General features: G+C 46.6%; 3 protein-coding genes and 1 long non-coding RNA gene across 9 annotated transcripts; 3 read left to right on the forward strand and 1 right to left on the reverse strand.

The window, feature by feature from the left end:
* Positions 1–1,402: 1,402 nt before the first annotated feature.
* On the forward strand, positions 1,403–4,676 carry LOC100844899 (protein CNGC15b). 6 transcript variants are annotated; one of them, XM_010237430.3, is made up of 6 exons: positions 1,403–1,553; positions 1,963–2,575; positions 2,660–2,872; positions 2,947–3,236; positions 3,323–3,434; positions 3,515–4,676. In XM_010237430.3, exons 1-6 carry the CDS (start codon positions 1,525–1,527, stop codon positions 4,373–4,375), a joined length of 2,118 nt encoding a protein of 705 aa, XP_010235732.1. In that variant the 5' UTR covers positions 1,403–1,524; the 3' UTR covers positions 4,376–4,676. The 6 variants fall into 6 exon arrangements, with proteins under 6 accessions (XP_010235732.1, XP_024317746.1, XP_010235733.1 ...); XM_024461978.1 differs by having other exon boundaries at positions 3,323–3,430; XM_010237431.3 differs by having other exon boundaries at positions 3,336–3,434.
* A 1,428-nt stretch (positions 4,677–6,104) lies between these two features.
* Positions 6,105–9,782, forward strand: LOC100841756 (probable cytokinin riboside 5'-monophosphate phosphoribohydrolase LOGL2). Its single transcript, XM_003575357.4, has 7 exons — positions 6,105–6,393; positions 6,889–6,986; positions 7,148–7,178; positions 7,922–8,021; positions 8,489–8,559; positions 8,674–8,817; positions 9,404–9,782. Exons 1-7 carry the CDS (start codon positions 6,256–6,258, stop codon positions 9,548–9,550), a joined length of 729 nt encoding a protein of 242 aa, XP_003575405.1. The 5' UTR covers positions 6,105–6,255; the 3' UTR covers positions 9,551–9,782.
* LOC104583809 lies at positions 7,330–10,119 on the reverse strand. Its single transcript, XR_731825.3, has 2 exons — positions 9,866–10,119; positions 7,330–8,050 (listed from the first exon to the last, which is right to left on the reverse strand). It is a non-coding gene; the product is annotated as an uncharacterized LOC104583809 (long non-coding RNA).
* Positions 10,120–12,804: 2,685 nt separating this feature from the next.
* LOC100842265 (UDP-xylose transporter 1) lies at positions 12,805–16,662 on the forward strand. Its single transcript, XM_003575358.4, has 8 exons — positions 12,805–13,081; positions 14,186–14,332; positions 14,486–14,670; positions 14,745–14,812; positions 15,142–15,274; positions 15,723–15,884; positions 15,975–16,250; positions 16,362–16,662. Exons 2-8 carry the CDS (start codon positions 14,218–14,220, stop codon positions 16,434–16,436), a joined length of 1,014 nt encoding a protein of 337 aa, XP_003575406.1. The 5' UTR covers positions 12,805–13,081; positions 14,186–14,217; the 3' UTR covers positions 16,437–16,662.
* The last annotated feature ends 915 nt before the right edge of the window (positions 16,663–17,577 follow it).

Here is a 17,577-nt window from a genome sequence, read left to right on the forward strand (position 1 = left end):
TGATGCGGAGAAACTATAACCTGCGCATCACATGATTCACTGCACCCCGAAAAGCAAAATATGGGGTAGCATTCACTAATTAATTGCTTAAGTAAGCTTATTGCCTTAATGAATGTGTTGTTCAAATGATCATGTTGTACTCTGTCCTAGTAGCCTAAGCGCATCTTCAGAGGGGGAGGGGAGAAAAGAAACGTCTTCAACAGGCCTCTACTAAGACCCTATTTTAGAGAGGCCCCTAAACCACCCCCTCCCGCCCTTATTCTCAGAGGTCCCTAAGCCCCCTCCTCCCATGATGGCCATCTCCGCCCCTGCCTCAGTGTTGGACCTAACCAAGACATCCAAGGTGGTCCAACAGTCATATTAATCATCAAAATTAATTTTTTCTTTTATTTTGTGAGTGCAGTTCATATGATCATGAAGGAGCCCAAAATCCCAGGATGGTCCAGGGACCACCCTGGCCACCCCCTAGATCCGCCACTGCCGCACCGCACCGCCTCGAGCGTCTGTTACTGGTCATGGTCAGTCTGCTGCCTGCGTCCAACACCCTCGGCCCGACGAGGAATACATCGGGGAAGAAAGGAAAAAAACAATAAAAAATTAAATGAAAGACAAGTCACTGACAAGTAGGGCCCACATGTCATAAAGAAAAATATGGCAGAGGTGGAATAGTGGCTATTATTTAAGTTGTTTAGGGGCCTTGTTTTAGGGCTAATGCTGAAGATGTTCTAAGAGAGCTCATATCCACTTTTCTTCTTATATAAAGGCAAGTTTTGGCTACCGAATGAAAAATTTAGCGGAGATTGGTATTTGCAGGTACCGTTGTGACCGTAAAATACCACTCGGTTACCATCTAGGATTTCTTTAAAACAAATTTTAAATTTCAAACTTTTTATGCATCTAAGTGTTAAAATTTAAAATTTCCAAGATAATTTGGTATCTTTATTTGTAAGTTCATTTACCGGAAGGCTTAGTAAAGGCGGTTACCAGATGATAACCAAAATTTCCGTCCAGTAACCAAAACCCTGCTACACACGCTATACGATTTTGATTGTACGAATGGTTCGTGAGCATTCTGCAAAGCCCCCCAGCTTCACGAATTTTTCCTCTGCGACATAATCATTAAACATTGATGGATCTTAAGCCATTCTAGGTTTTGCGAATAAACATGTGAGAACCAGAGACAGGAACGTTAAAGTAAGCTTCACATGCATGTTGATAACCTGGTCACATGTTATTGGTGTTGGCCTGTCCAAATGAACAGTGACAACAAATATTTCCATTGGTCTCCCCAGCTTTACGTACAAAACCACGAGATGCTTGTAGAAATTAGTTGTAGATGGCCTTTCGATCGGTTCTCGTGGCTGCGCACAGTGCTCCCGTCGCTTTCTCTCCCGTCTCCGGTCGAAGAAATAGTACGGCCGGCATGCCTGCCTGCACATCATACAGCCCCCTCTGCTTGCTTATAAGTTTGTGCCCATGTACACTTGATGGTTTTTGACCAGAGACTGGCTGCTAAGGAGCAGCATGGCGTGCTGTGGTTCACGAACCGTCAGGTGAGCATCCCTCTCGATCGGTCTCTCCACCTCGCTTATCAGGGTAAAATTTCCACATTTCGATTGTTAAGGATTTACTACGTGTTTGATGTCACCAGTACAAAATATAAACCTCTTTCAGCGTACTGAACTCAACTGATTACTTCCAGATCGCTCATTGCATCTGCCTATAGTAGTATTACTAGTATTTAGACTTGTTAATTTCAGCTCGCCGAATAAATGTTTCAGATAACTATGCTGTAAAATATATTTCATAATTGAGTAAAGAATATGTTATAAACTATTTTGTCGGTTTTTGCTTCCTCGCAAAACATTCGAAGAAATCCATGGATAAAAAAAGACTGTTGTCTTCATAATCTCCTTCACTTGTTGTTCATATCACTACTTCTTCTGATTAGTGCTATTCCAGGTTTCAGAACGACCTCGAGGTCCAGCACTTGAAAGCAAGCGCGTTGGGGAGCACGCCATCGCCGAGCAGCAGCAGCAGCAGGAAGCACAAGAAGCCACATGATCCAAGGAAATGCAAGCCGGGTGGCACGTCCCGAGGCTGGCCGCCGGAGGAGCCGGAGAAGCCGTGCAGGAGGAGCCTCAAGGACCGGGTGCTGTCGCGGGCCTTCTCGGAGGAGCTGGAGTCGCTGATGCACGCGGGCAACAACAACCACCACCAGCTGCCGCTGTTCGACCCCCGGGGCCGCGTCATCCACCTGTGGAACAAGGTCTTCCTGGCGGCGTGCCTGGTGTCGCTGTTCGTGGACCCTTTGTTCCTGTACCTGACGGGCACCCAGCAGAACATGTGCATCGAGTTCAAGCACTCCCTGGCGCTCACGCTCTCCATGATCCGGTCCCTGCTCGACGTCTTCTACGCCGTCCACATCTTCCTCCGTTTCCGGACCGCCTTCATCGCGCCGTCTTCCAGGGTGTTTGGGAGAGGGGAGCTTGTCATCCTGCCTTACAAGATCGCCAGGAGGTACCTGTCCAGTACCTTCTGGTTCGACCTCATCACCGCGCTGCCTCTGCCGCAGGTAATAACTGACCGTCAGATTCAGTATAAGAACTTGAAATATTGTGTGAGTGACATCTTCTGAGTTGTGTGCGTGAATTTGCAGTTTGTGATCTGGATTCTGGTGCCGATGCTGAAGGAATCCGCAACGGCGAACAGGAAGGACATCCTTCGCTTCAGCATCATCTTCCAGTACCTCCCCCGGCTTTTCCAGATCTTCCCGCTCACGAGGCAGATCGTCATGGCCACCGGTGCCATGACGGAGAACGCGTGGGCCAGCGCCGCGTACAATCTCATACTCTACATGCTCGCAAGCCATGTATGTCCGTTCGTTTTTGTACGTGAAAAGTACTTGTACTGTGTCACTGAACGCTGAATGGAATCAACGTGCAGGTGCTGGGAGCGTTGTGGTACCTGTTCTCGGTGCAGAGGCAGGAGGCGTGCTGGAGGGCGGCGTGCCACCTGGACGGGCCCATGTGTCAGACCGAGTTCTTCGACTGCAACACCGTGAGCAACAACAGGACGATCTGGTACCAGCTGAGCAACATAACAAGCTTGTGCACCCCGAGCAACAGCTTCTACCAGTTTGGGATCTACGGGGAGGCGCTGGACCAAAAGCTGACCACGTCGGCGTTTACGCAGAAGTATTTCTACTGCTTCTGGTGGGGGCTGAAGAACCTCAGGTTCAGACAAATTAATCCATGTGTAGTCTATCTGATTATTTACATGTTGGTTTCTGAATAATGCAAAAAAATAAAAACTGTTTCAGTTGCTTAGGACAGAATCTGGCGACGAGCTTGTTCATAGGAGAGATAAGCTTCGCGATCGTCATCGGCGTTCTTGGGCTGGTGCTGTTCGCCCTGCTCATTGGCAATATGCAAGTAATTAATTAAGCTCGTTGCTTCTGCTACTCGGTCCTCTAGACAGTGACTGACATTCTCTAGCTCTGTTCTGTGCACAGTCTTACCTCCAAGCGACGATGATCCGGCTGGAAGAGTGGCGGACCAAGCGGACGGACATGGAGCGGTGGATGCACCACCGTCAGATCCCGCAGCAGCTAAAGCAGTGCGTGCGTCGGTACCAGCAGTACACGTGGGTGGCCACCCGGGGCGTGGACGAGGAGGCCTTGCTCAAGGACCTCCCCATGGACATCCGCCGGGACATCAAGCGCCACCTCTGCCTGGACCTGGTCCGCAGAGTTCCCCTCTTCGACGAGATGGACGAGCGCACGCTCGAGGCCATCTGCGAGCGGCTGCGGCCGGCGCTCTACACGCGCGGCACGCGGCTGGTGCGCGAGCTCGACCCCGTGGACTCCATGCTCTTCATCATCCGGGGCTACCTGGACTCGTACACCACGCAGGGCGGGCGGTCCGGGTTCTTCAACTCGTGCCGCATCGGGGCCGGCGAGTTCTGCGGGGAGGAGCTGCTGACTTGGGCGCTGGACCCAAGGCCGTCGGAGTACTTGCCCCGGTCCACGCGCACCGTGAGGGCGGTCTCCGAGGTCGAGGCGTTCGCGCTCGTGGCGGAGGATTTAAGGTTCGTGGCGTCGCAGTTCCGGCGCTTGCACAGCGCGAGGATCCGGCATAGGTTCAGGTTCTACTCGCACCAGTGGCGCACCTGGGCCGCGTGCTTTATTCAGGCCGCGTGGCGGAGGCATAAGCGGCGCCGCGCGTCCATGGAGCTCAGGATGATGCCGGAAGGGGGAGGAGGGGGAGCGAGGGCGGGAGGAGGGGGCGTGAGGTGTCGGAGGCATAGCTGCGACGGCAAGGCGCTCAAGAAGCCCATGGAGCCGGACTTCACGGTGGAGGAGGAAGACGACTGAATTTGTTATTTTCACTCCGTTTTAACTTAAGTACGGAGTACTATAGCTAGCGTTTCGGCTCTCAAAGTATAGTATCGAAATCGAATTTGCTCGGCAAACCATAGTTACATGTCCGAGATGCGTCCGATACTCTCCTGCGCCCCATTTTGATGTAGTGATTAATTTGATCGAAATGTACTGGAGTGTCGGATGAGTATCGGACCGGAAATCGTCAGACCTATAGCACCTCTCCTTTAAAATCTGGTGACGAGGATTTGCACGTTCTTGAATCGGTTTTGCTATTTCTTAAACGACTGAGAAATAACTGTTTCTTAGTCGACAGTAACAACCTTTTGATTCAATCACTGAGATTCGTCTAAGATTAATGTAGATCAAATGGATAAGAAAATCTTCATTGGATGCTACGATTGTCGATCGAGAAATAACTATTTTTTAGGCGACTGAGAAATAGACACTCCCATGTCCCATATGTCTTCCACGTCTTGCTCAGGCACCCAATTTTGTTAAAGGGAACTTAATTAAGAAATGAACATTGTACAAAAAAAATGTCATGCATGACTCCGTCAACTAACCTAAGCCGCCGCCGCCTCTCCCTCGCTGCCCCCGGCGAGCACCGCCGGCGCAGGCGGGGCCTCTAATGATTCTGCGATGGATCCAGCACAAAGGGGCCTGGAGATCAACCGTGCGCAAGACTAGGGAGAAGTTGAGGGCGGAACATTTGTTCATTGCGCGGAGGCGTTGTCCAGCGGTTTCATCGTCGAGCTCGTCGGTGGGAGGCTGCGGATCGACAGGCGCTCAGAGTGCAGATTGATGGTGCCGCCAAAGGCGTGCGCCCATGCCGCGTGCAGACCAAGTAGCGATGCGAGTGGTGTCCTAGGTGGAAGGAAGTCTGAGTCAGCTCCTCCTTCGCCGGTGCTCCTGCCGGCACTTGCTATTGTGGTGATAAAGAGTCTGCTGTCTTGGATAGCGGAGGTCCGCTGGAGTCGGATGGTTCCGACCAGAATTGGTCATGGAAGCGCCGGATCTGCTGTTGTAAAGTGGAGGCAATATTGTGCTCAGGCGGGTACGTAGATGTTCTTCGTGACATCTGGGTTCATTCTGGTCCGTCAGGAAGTGTATATTGTCGGCAGGCGCTACACAAGACATTTGTTTTGCAGAGACATCAAGTCATAAATGTTGTTGTTGGCCCGAAGGTTGTGCAACAGGGGCCGAAAGCGAGAGGGTCGTTGTCTCGTCTTCTAGTATCTTCTCAGCGGTATCCGGCTAAAGATGTGTCGTTTGCCGGCGATGTGATGATGGGAGAGACAACTTCGACGACAGGTCTACGCACTCCGGTGAAAGCACTTGATCCTTGATCGGGCATCGCGCACCTACGTTGTGCCCTTGTTGAAGTTCGTGGCTCGACGCTCAGCTTTGGGGAGGAAAATCCCAAGTTTGACCTTACGATTGAACTCGTCATCTTCGGCGCACAATGCGGCGTTCCTGCTTGGATGCTTTGCTTAGGAGTGGTGTTTCTTTTCAATTGTTTCGGTCTTATTCATAGGGTTTGGATGCATAGGCTGGGGTTTATGCATCTAGTTTAATCTGTTCAATTGGAGACCTAGGAGACTGCACCTAGTTTAATCTGTTCAGAGCATGCCTGATGTTCCTTAAGATAATACGCCTAAACAGGACTAGTTTCAAGGGGTGGGGGAGAATTCAAGTCAAATCAGAGACACATATAATCTCCACTTCGCTAGTGGTGGTCTGCACTCGAGTATATACGGCCAGGCAGGCTAAGTCTTGTTGTAGTGGGTTATCTCAGCAGTGAGATAAAATAAGAAGGAAAACCCTATAGAACCTGAAGAGAAGAGAGTACTAGCAGGCTGCTACTAGCAGCAATGGAGATCAAGATCGATGAGAAGGCACCGGAGGTGGTGGTGCCATCGCGGTTCAGGAGGATATGTGTGTTCTGTGGGAGCAGCCATGGCAAGAAGAAGAGCTACCAGGATGCTGCCATTGAGCTTGGAAAAGAGCTGGTAGGTTTCGTTTCTCTTCCTCGGAGCTTGTGATCTTGTAGCTTTCGTTTTGTTAGTTAAGTGGTAGATGTTCTGCTCATTTAGTCATATACTCCTTCCATTTATCGTTGGGAATACTCTGTTGTTTCGATCATGAAAAGCAACATGCTGAAGCTTTTCAAGTTATGTGAATTCCATGTGATTTAAGAGGCTTCACAGTGTAAGTGTTATCTTCACGGATGCATGCCATATTCCCATGCATCCGAGCTTGGCTTATGTTACTGTTCTCACAAAAACATTCAGCTTCAAATTTCAGACAGAAACAAAGCAGTCCAGCATGCATTTGCTTGAATGTTAGCCAATCTCTGTTGCTCATCGTTACTACAGTATTTAATACTATGCCGGTTTAGATGCACAAAGTGACAATCTACCATTACAAACGTGTTAAGTTTCTAATTTTTATCTCTATGTGGACTTCGGAGCACTTTTTACCGTTGATATGATCGATCTCTTTAGGTGTCAAGAAAGATTGATCTGGTGTATGGAGGAGGGAGTGTAGGGTTGATGGGCCTGGTTTCTCAAGCAGTGTACAATGGAGGAAGGCATGTTATTGGGTATGTAACAAACTAGTTTCTGCTATGGAGAGTTCAAGACTAATACTGCTAACTTGAGAGCAGTAGGTTGAAAGAATATCATTCCAAAAAGTGATGTATTGGTGTCTTCCTCATGTGCTAATTAAATTATTTATTTTGTCATTTTGTTGTCCCCTATGCAGGGTAATTCCCAAGACCCTCATGCCTAGAGAGGTACTCATGTTCTTTCTACCCTACTTAGTTTATTGTCATGCTATGGTTTCCTTGAAAGTAGCATTATAAATTCGATCTTCACTGGTGAATGCTGTAGTGTTCATAGTGCAGAGAAGGAGTAACACAAAAAATAATACTACTCCTACTGTACTAGTAAGGCAATAAATCTTTGCATGACCTAAATATTGTGCTGATGGGAATCAATCTATCGTAATGCTGAAGTGCACAGGCTACTCAGCATGTTTATCATCAGATATAGTATATTAGTATTTGCACAACAGAGCTGTAAAGGTATAACAAATTGATACTGTCCATAGATCTTGCTCCTTTCGTCTTTCTTGCTAGTGGGAAAGAAGAAAGCAAACTTATGATGAAAGATCAGGAGAAATGCCCACTGAAATCTTGTTCCCCCCATGATAGATGAAATCTCACTGATCTTGACCGCCATCTCTCAAGCAGATGCTGGCCAGATTAAACAAAGGGAATGCCCATCACATCTTCTTCTCTTGTCCCCCCACGCCAGCACCATCATTGCCTCTCCTGAACTTGTTGTCTCTGATGATTCAAAACAATACTGGCGCCGTAGAACAGTCGACACACACACACGCTCCCGTTCTTCTTTCTCCATCCGTCGAAAGTTGGTCCTTCTTTTGGTTAAGCAGAAAGCTGCAGGTTCCTCTGGTAATTTTATCATGCGTGTTTGCTTGTGCGTGTGATCGATGGCGTATGTAACCTGCATGCAGATATCGGGTGAAACGGTGGGAGAGGTGAAAGCAGTGGCTGATATGCACCAGAGGAAGGCTGAGATGGCCAGGCAGTCCGATGCCTTTATAGCATTGCCTGGTGAGTGAGTGAATGTGTGTGTGTATCACCTGAGTAAGTAGAGCAATCAATCAGTGAAGATAGTAGTACTTGTAACTGGTAAACTTTGGTTGTCACTTTCTCTTCACTTTTGTTATGATTCACTACTGGTAGTGCAAGCGTGAGTTGAGTGGAAAAGGTTAAAGTTCAGGTTGTATCGTCTGACTCTGACTACTTGACTAGGCTATCTGCTTTGAGCCTCTGAGACATCTGTTCTGCACTGTGACTATATGAGAAACTGAAATTAATTAGATCATGAAATTTTGAACAGAGCTTTCTTTCAACAACAAAACAGTACCTGATATCAAGTATAAACCTTGGGATACTAAAAATCGGAGTTTATATCATCTTGAAAACATAAATTCAGCCCGAAATTTTTATGTAAGGATGCCCAATTTTTTCAGTAAAATCTTCACGATATACCCAAAGTGCTAAACAAAGTCTTGCAGGGGGGTATGGAACTCTTGAAGAGTTACTAGAAGTGATTGCATGGGCTCAGCTTGGCATCCACAACAAACCGGTACCAAACCTTAACTTCACTTCTTCACCAGTAATTCAAGAACTATTGCAGCAAACAAAAAAACTGTATAACAGGTGTTGTAAAGTCTGAAATATTGCGGTTGAAATGTTGCAGGTTGGACTGCTAAATGTCGACGGCTACTACAACCCGTTGTTGGCTTTCATCGAGAAAGCTGTGGAGGAAGGGTTCATCAAGCCTACAGCCCAGCATATCATTGTCTTGGCTCCAACACCTAAGGAACTGATTGAAAAGCTGGAGGTATTTTGTGCTAACCTCACCATTTCTTATGTCCACTTGTGTAAAAACTGGTAAAGAATCCACATGCACAAAAGCTTCAAATGACCAAACTTTCAGGAGAGAAAAAAATCTAAACATTGTTTCTTCTGTACTATAGTTAAGCTTTGCTTATAAGCAAAGGTTACCTGCTTGCCTTGTCAACCAATCATAATCAGATCTGGTGTTAAAACTTAAAACACTGGAGCGTTTCACAGATGTTGCAAACTCAGCTGTCAGGCTGAAAGTACAACCAAATAAACTGCAAAAAAGTATGATTTCACAATCATGAGCATGCTGTTCTTGGTCCATTCAGTGTCAAGGTCTTCATTACTGCGATAACACCTAAAGTGCAAATTCAGATTCCATTGTACTAGCACTAAAGCAATCCCTAGCTAGCGCACAATGACAACTTGTACCTATTAACTGAAACAATGAACTTTTTCCGAAAAGGAGGGCACACCGCACCCCATCCTCTGCATCGCACGCAGCCGCAAATTGAAACAATGATAAACCACAATGCTGACAGAATTTTTTTTAACGATTGGACATATATCTTTCTTGTTTGCAGGAGTACTCGCCTCGGCACGAGAAAGTGGTGCCGCAGATGAAATGGGAGATGGAACAGCTGAGCTACTCCCAGAACTGTGAGATCCCCGTGGCAAAGGAGGGGAAGGTGATCATGGAAGCGCAATTGGGAAACACGGTGTGGATGTAGGCACTCACTACGGGAAGCAGGTCAATTTGTAATATCATTGTGACACTAGTAATATAGGTCGGACATTGGCATGGACGCGCCAACAGTATGTCTGACTATTGTCTTAATCTTTAGGTTGCTGTAACTTTGGTAGAAGGTGCTCGTTCTTGATATACAGTATTCGGCTTGATCGTTCATGTAAAATTTGGTAGTCGTATATGCTATCTATGGAACTTTGGTAGAAGGTGCTTTATCCTGGTATATCTGTGTACTACTTTGTACACAGATCTGGAGTAGATCTGTAAGCGGTACTATAGATGACTCTGTTAGGAATACCTCGTAACTCCATAAATTCGGCGTCGGGCCTCCCGTTGTCAACCCTGATGTACTCGGCCGTCCCTGATCTTGCGTCCGGCCGGCCAACGGTCCGCCTATCGATCGGTGGCCTCGCCGCCGGTCATGGCAGCGCAAAGAACATCCGCCGGTCCGCCGACTGGAAGTGGAAAGGCCGGGCCTTCACAATCACACCGCCTCGATGACCCGAACGATATGCATTACGGATCGAAAGGCCGGGCCTTCACTCCGCCGCCGCCGCCGCCAGAGGACGCTCTGAAGTCTGCACCCCTATGGATTATGTTTATGTATGGCCCATTCAAAGTCTGCAGGCCGCGGCCCGTGGAAAGGCTATGACCCAAACAGCACAAGGCTATGGCCCATCCAAACAGGATGAGCGTACCATGGTACCGGTTTACCGGATTGATAGGGTGAACCCGCGTCAGTTTCTTGTGAGATCTCGTTTCTTGTCGGTGCAACTCGTGAGTTTAGAGCCTGATGATTTGGTTCATGCTCGAGTTAAAAGTCAGAGGTATACAATAGGCGAGCGTGAAGTCTCACCAAACGGTCGAAATAATGCCGGTTGCTGTAGGGCATAGCTGTGCTGTTGGGCCGTTACCTTTGCTTGAGTTCCCAGAAAGCCTACCTAGCAATGCCATGCAAGCCTACGACCACCTACCCCCCCCCCCCCCCCCCCTCTCAACCTTGTGCACCGAGTGACACAATTTCCTTTGTTTTCCCCCTTGCGTGTCAATTATTGGATTATTAGTGAAAGTTCGCATGTTCCCTACGTGCCTTAACTTAATCTAGTTTAGTGGGTGTGGAGTACCTTTGTTAGGTCGAAGCATCTGCTTTCCAAATGCAGCATCCCGGCTATTCCCCCCCGGTTGGTGCATTTTGTATGCAGGATTTGACTGCTATTCCTTATGTATAAGAGAATTGGTTCAATGTATATATTTTTTATCAAATACTCCTCTGATCCATAATAAGTGTTCGGAAATTTATTATAAATTGGAGGATCAGAGGGAGTACCTTGTGAATGCTCGTTTATTTGAAAAAAAAAAACCTGTCATTAAGCAAACAACCTAGCCTCCACGAGGGAAAAACATAATAGCACCGTGACAACTGCTACCCGATGTCGCGGCAACTAGCCAACCTCAAGCCAGCCTCCACCATTGGTCAAGGGCTCTAAGACGGCATCTTCAAGGATGGAATGACGTCAAAGATGCAGCCGCCTTCCGATTATGAGTTTCGATCGGGCACTAAGGTAGAAGAGACACAGAGGCTCCACAAGATGGGAATGACATCCATGGAAGCTGTTATCACAAACACTGAAAAATATATCTTTTGTTCAAACGTTGCGGGAGCTGACATGTCATTTCTTGATGAGTCGTCATATAGGATATGTTTGGTTTGAACCCAATTCTACCTCACCAAAAATTCGGCTAGGTAATATTTTGGATAAAGTTTTGGTTATCCACGATTCGGCTAGTGTTGGCAAAACGATAAAATAGAGTTGTTTATGGAGTATTTGTCTGCCAAAATTTTGGCAACCATCAAAAGAAGAGCCAAATTTTTGTCGCGTCCAAAATGTTGGTGAAACATGATTTGGTAATGAACCGAACACACACACAATACTTTTTGGAGTACTTATTGATAATGTTGGTAAAACAGGATTTGGTAATGAACCGAACACACACGCAATACTTTTTGGAGTACTTATTGATATAATGTGGCTCGTACTAGTTAATCTGTCAGTCTCCAAATTCCGTGACTCTAAACTTCAGAATGTGTTGTACTCATGGTGATGTTTCTCAATTATTTTTTATTTCTTCTCCACGGTCGTCTATCATACCAAGATGATACATACTAGGTGCACGCACCCTCATGGCGAAAACTTATTTCTGCTTTGCAATAGCTTTAGCCTTGATCGCGCTTTTTTAATCTAACAAATCCTCGTGGCATTTTTTTCTGTTGAAACAAGGACGAAAGAAAAAATGATTACACCGCCACTATGATTTCCACCTCACCTACTATCAAAAGGGAGAACTAAAGAATAGAATTCGGACCTCCTCGGCCTATCATGCCATCCCTGGTGGTGTGTCAACTAATAAAACATTATTTTATTTTTTTCAATTTTTCACATGAGAGATGATTACCCATACGCTGCCAGGCCATACCCCTTAATTAGTTAAGCAAGGTTTATGTCACATCGGTGAGTACTGAAGATGAAACATCTTCTTCACATGGCCCTTTACTTAAGTAAGTACTCAAAAACAGTACGATCTCGATGTTGTGCTAAAGCAAGACTAGTTGTTAAGCGTGATTAGTACTGAAGAAAAATAAATAGCGGTTGTTGCGATGGGAGACTAGGCCAATGAGATACGTGCGGTCCACGAAGCAGTCTGAGGCATACAACTTGAAATACTACTACCTTGCAATCAATCAGTCTGTACTCACGTTTATGTAATCATAGGACCCCTCAGAGTTAATTGCGGTCGATCACTTCATCTAGACGAGCAAAGAGGCATATCGTTGGACTATTCTCTGCCACCGTCGTTGCAAATGGAGCAAAAAAAACAGGATCAAATTTGGATCGTAGCAGAATGTTCCACCCGAGCAATCAGGCGGCGTCATATTTTGGCATTGTTGGCCTATCCCTAACTAGTTTTTGCATTATTTAGTCTAAAATTGCGTGCACCGAGATCTCCAATCTTGGTATATATTCTTGACACATCTGCGCAGATTTTTTTGGAAACTTGGAAAACGAAAACACACTGCAAGCCTGGTAGTATTCTTTTCAGCGGCATTGACTCGGGAGAACATTCGGTGATTCGTCCACTGGGAAGCATTCATGAGGGCGAGTTGTTATACCTGACTGCACATATTTTTCCTCCTCCCCCCACCCTTTCTGACGGTAGCACGAGCATGAAGCAAACTAGGAACACCGGTGTCAAAGTAAGGAGGACCAAACTGCCCAAACACACACCGACACACGCCACCAGCACCTCCTCCCCCGGCACACACCAGATACATCATACCTGAACATAAGAATGCGCCCCCCTCGCCCACCCTTCTTCATCCTCCAAGGCTCCAGTCCACCACCTACAATTCGTAGTCTCGACCATTCCTTCTCTTCTCGCTCACACAGGAGAAGGAGGAGACTAAGAGCAGAGCAGAGGGAGGCGCGCTCCTGTGCACTGCAATCAAGGGCTTAAAGTGAGTGCTAGTTCCTCAACCTCTGGTTCTAAAGTCATATTTTGTCTCAGGTTTTTCTTGCTCCTGTTCTTGAATTCGTAGACATATATACTCCATGTTCAATTATATGCTATTTGTAGATACTTAATTCAGTTAGATGGGTTCTCCTTTGGGGAGGTGATGTACTCCTGCATGCTTGCTTGAATTGAGTTTCCCATTGCTCGGTTCTATTTACGGGGTTTGCTTGGTTTGATTCAATCTGGCCGCGTCCAAGATGCCAGCGGATCAAAAAGGCGCGCATGCAGTGGCTTTGGTGATGAGTTCAGTGACAGTTCTTCATAGATGTTCATCTTTGTGAAGTGTCAAGTGATCAATCACCCAGGAATTCAATGGCAAGTGGGAATTACCTCTTGGCTTTTGGGTTGTTGTACTTCCTGGGACCGGAGTCAACCATCGAATTATTGGGACCTAAATTACGTTAGGTCAGGGAATACAGTAGTACTTAGATACCACCACACCATGTGATATGTAGCATTTCAGGAAATGACTAGGCTTTAATGATAGACTTTAGTTAGTTTTTCTTTCGGCGAAACAGACATTCCCAAGCTCGTACAATTCTCGCTGGATCCAATCTGGCAAAGGCATACGTCCAGCGGGATTCCACCGGCCTCAACTGGACGGCACTTTCTCCGGTTTTCCTGACGCGCTACGCGTAAAGCGACCTGGTTCCTGCCGGTGTTTCGTCTGGACTTTGCCATGCCAGTTTGAGCTTTGAGGCTTGAAGTCAATGTTTCCCCACATAACAGTAGCTGCAAGATGAATATATTCTCGGCTGGTGTGGTGGCACGACAAAATGACTTCGGAAAGCATCACAAGGCAGCCGCTCGAGCAGAATCTCGTGGGCTGTCGCGGCAGCCACTTGGCAGCAGGAGCTATACAACGTCGGCCAAATTTAATCCCATAAAACGGTGACTGATTCTGCTTAGGCCGCCGGTCCTGTCGTTCCCGCTTAAACAATGAGCACTTGACTTTGTCTCGTTTCGATGTGTGGTCTTGTCGTGGCAAAATGAAAAAAAAATCCCAGTAGCATTATACCTTAAAACTGAGCTTCTTGACCGTATGCAGCTTCAGACTAGCAGACGCATCAGGTGGCCAAGATGACTGCCGGTTTCCAGCTTGGTGTCATCGGGTCTCTCACGCTCTCCGTGGCATCATCGGTCGCCATTGTCATCTGCAACAAAGCCCTCATCAGCACACTTGGCTTCCCATTCGGTTTGTAATTCAGCTCTCTACTGTACTGTCTACTTTACAAGCTTGAGTTGAGACTTGAGAGAACCCCATTGGCAATTTGGCATCATGGTTATGGTGGGCATTGGATGCTTAAGGAGACTAATTAATTCTTCACTTGTGATGTGATCAATGCAGCTACAACATTAACAAGCTGGCATCTCATGGTGACCTTCTGCACCCTTCATGTGGCGCAGCGCATGCGCTTCTTTGAGCCCAAGGCGATCGATGGACACACAGTGATACTATTCGGGTTACTGAATGGCACCTCGATTGGACTTCTCAACCTTAGCTTGGGATTCAACTCCATTGGATTCTACCAGGTTGGTGATCTTGTCGTTATGTTTCTTTCATCGATATATGAAATGCAGCAGATGCTCAAATTCATGTTCTGCAGATGACAAAGCTAGCAATCATACCTTTCACAGTGCTGTTGGAAACAATCTTCCTGAAGAAAAGATTCAGGTAATTAATGAAATTTGATTAGGCCATAACAATGATGAATATTACATAGAGCATATACTAACACGTACATGTAAATTTCAAATTCAACTACAACTGAAATTTATGTGTATCCAGTGTAGCATTTATTCATCAAACCAAATGCGAAGAAAAATATTAGAGCCGAACTAGATGAAATGTCCCTTGAAAATGAAAACTAGATGAACTGAAACTATGCTTAGTTTTGTTTTTTTTGGTCCTCTATGGCTCATTAAGTGTTTTTCTTTTCAGCAACCAGTCCGTTTCCTTTTATTTCTTGCTACGCTAACGCCAGTCGAACTACCAATGTGCAGTGAGAGCATCAAGTTTTCTCTGCTGGTCTTGCTGCTTGGAGTTGCCATTGCTTCTGTTACTGATCTCAAGCTAAATCTCCTTGGGTCTGTTCTTTCTGGGCTCGCCATCGCCACTACGTGCGTTGGCCAAATTGTATCCTACATTTGAAATAATATGCTCATCATCTAGGTTTGGTAAGCTGGCACCCTTACATGCATCATGGGCATTAATAGTAGACTTACAGAGAAGTGGAATAAATAATGAAATAAGAAAAATAAAAAGGATATGTGCTACTTGTTTTCTTTCCAAAAAGGGAAAGATCCCATCAATGATATGTGCTAATTGTACAATATGTCTCTTCATCATGTTGCAAAAACGATAAGTTTCTAGCATAAACCAATTATGCTATTTCATTAGAAAGTTCCAAACAGTATATATAGTTACCCGTTGTCTCTATTTTGTTACTTTAACAGCCAAATGCATTGTTCATAACTTCATATAATGTGAAACTCTGAACAAGAAAAGGGCTAATTTCCAAACATCATTTTGTACGACTTCCAATTTGCCATAATGTATCCTTGACCTGTTAATTCGAATGAAGCTCACAAATACGATACAGAAGAAGTTGAAAGTCACCTCAACACAGCTTCTGTACCAGTCTGCACCTTACCAAGCGGCAATTTTGTTTGCAACTGGCCCCTTCGTGGATCAACTCCTTACCAACCGTAGCGTCTTCGCCCATAAATACTCTGCTCCAGTTGTGGTATGCACTGTAAAACCATACATTTCGGGATTTTTTGTGTGTGTTCCAAAACGGTGCTGAGTCTGAATGTTGTTTCGTTAACTTTTGCAGGGGTTCATCGTTATGTCTTGTTTGATTGCGGTGTCAGTGAACTTCAGCACGTTCCTCGTGATCGGCACGACGTCGCCAGTGACTTACCAGGTACTAGGGCACCTGAAGACATGCCTGGTTCTGTCATTCGGCTACACCCTGCTGCACGACCCCTTCACCATGAGGAACATATTGGGCATCCTCGTCGCCATATTCGGGATGGCTCTCTACTCCTGCTTCTCGGTGATGGAGAGCAAGAGGAAGTCAGCAGGCGACGCCCTTCCGGTGTTATCACAGGTTTGATCTCATTAACCATCACATGACTAGTGTCCTTAGCGAAGGTTAACTACGGCTCGAGGGCTTGAGTTCGACGGCTCACCAACTCGGTGCATCTTGATGTTGTTGCAGATGCCAGAGAAGGAGACCGAGCCACTCTTGGAAACCAAGGACAGTGGCGACACCAAGAAGGCAAACGGCTGCTGAATATCTTGTCTTGTTTATTCTAGCGCGCCCAGCTCTAGCACCAGGCATGTACACCTACTCTTTTGTAGAGGCCAGGAAAGGAAATGTACTTCTGGTATCTGTTCAGCGGGTATATAAATTTGGCATGTCAGTTACATACGGTACTCTCTTTAGACAGACGTACGGCTCAACGTGGCCGAAACCGAAATTAATTACGAGTATATGGAAGCGGGGTTGTTTGGATCAAGGGGATTAGAGAAAGAATTTCTGAATCAGCTAATGTGGCCAAAGAGAAGTGCCAGCACAAACCTTCGCCGTCGTTAGTCGGCTTCGTTTGCATCTGCTGAATTTGTTGGTGATGGACCAGGTTAGTTCAAAAAGGAGCTTTTTTTTTTTGAGACGTGAACCTTAGCTAGACGCCTCTTTAGCGACTAACTGCTTGGGCGGTAAATTCTTTCGCCCACCCTCTCGCTCTTTCCCCCTTTGTCGCTTTGCCACCGCGGCCCTCCTTCTCCCACCGATTTGCATGCTTCCGCCGTCCACCTCTCCCATGTTGCCAACAGGGGAGGCCGCTAAGAGGCCACCATCATCGACGGGATTCGGCGGATCCAAACCCGACGCCATGATATCCGGCCACGTGGATCTCTCCTCTCGGTGATCGCGCCTTCCCGAACATCATGAGTTCCGCCGGGAAGATGCCTGCCGAGAGGCCACCGTTGGGGGAGTCAATGCCGGGGGAAGGCGAGTTTTATTTTATTATAACCTGCAAAACAAATAAAATTTGAAAAATAAAAGCTTCAAATTAAAAGTTGACAAAAAAATTGGCTGTAGAACTTCGTCCGCAACTCTCTCCATGCCCGAGCTCCGCCAATAAGCTCACCCCAACCGAACCTTGGACTTGTACTTTTTATTTTGAGAACATCCTTGGACGTTTTTTTTTTTAGCGAAGAACATCCTTGGACTTGTACTTTGATCGAGTTCCACCTTCACGCGGAGGCCCTTCTTTTTCCAGACGCGTGACGTGTAAGGTGGCTACTGGGCTCTTTTCGGGCCCGTTGAACCGCGTGCGGGCTGCCTTGGGTATATTCCTATGCGGCAATTTACCGGGGTGGACTCTAGCTCAGTGTGCGAAGTTAATGTGACCATCCTGGGCTAGTCTGGC

This window comes from Brachypodium distachyon, chromosome 3 (assembly GCF_000005505.3).
Source record: "Brachypodium distachyon strain Bd21 chromosome 3, Brachypodium_distachyon_v3.0, whole genome shotgun sequence".
NCBI classification, from domain to species: domain Eukaryota; kingdom Viridiplantae; phylum Streptophyta; class Magnoliopsida; order Poales; family Poaceae; genus Brachypodium; species Brachypodium distachyon.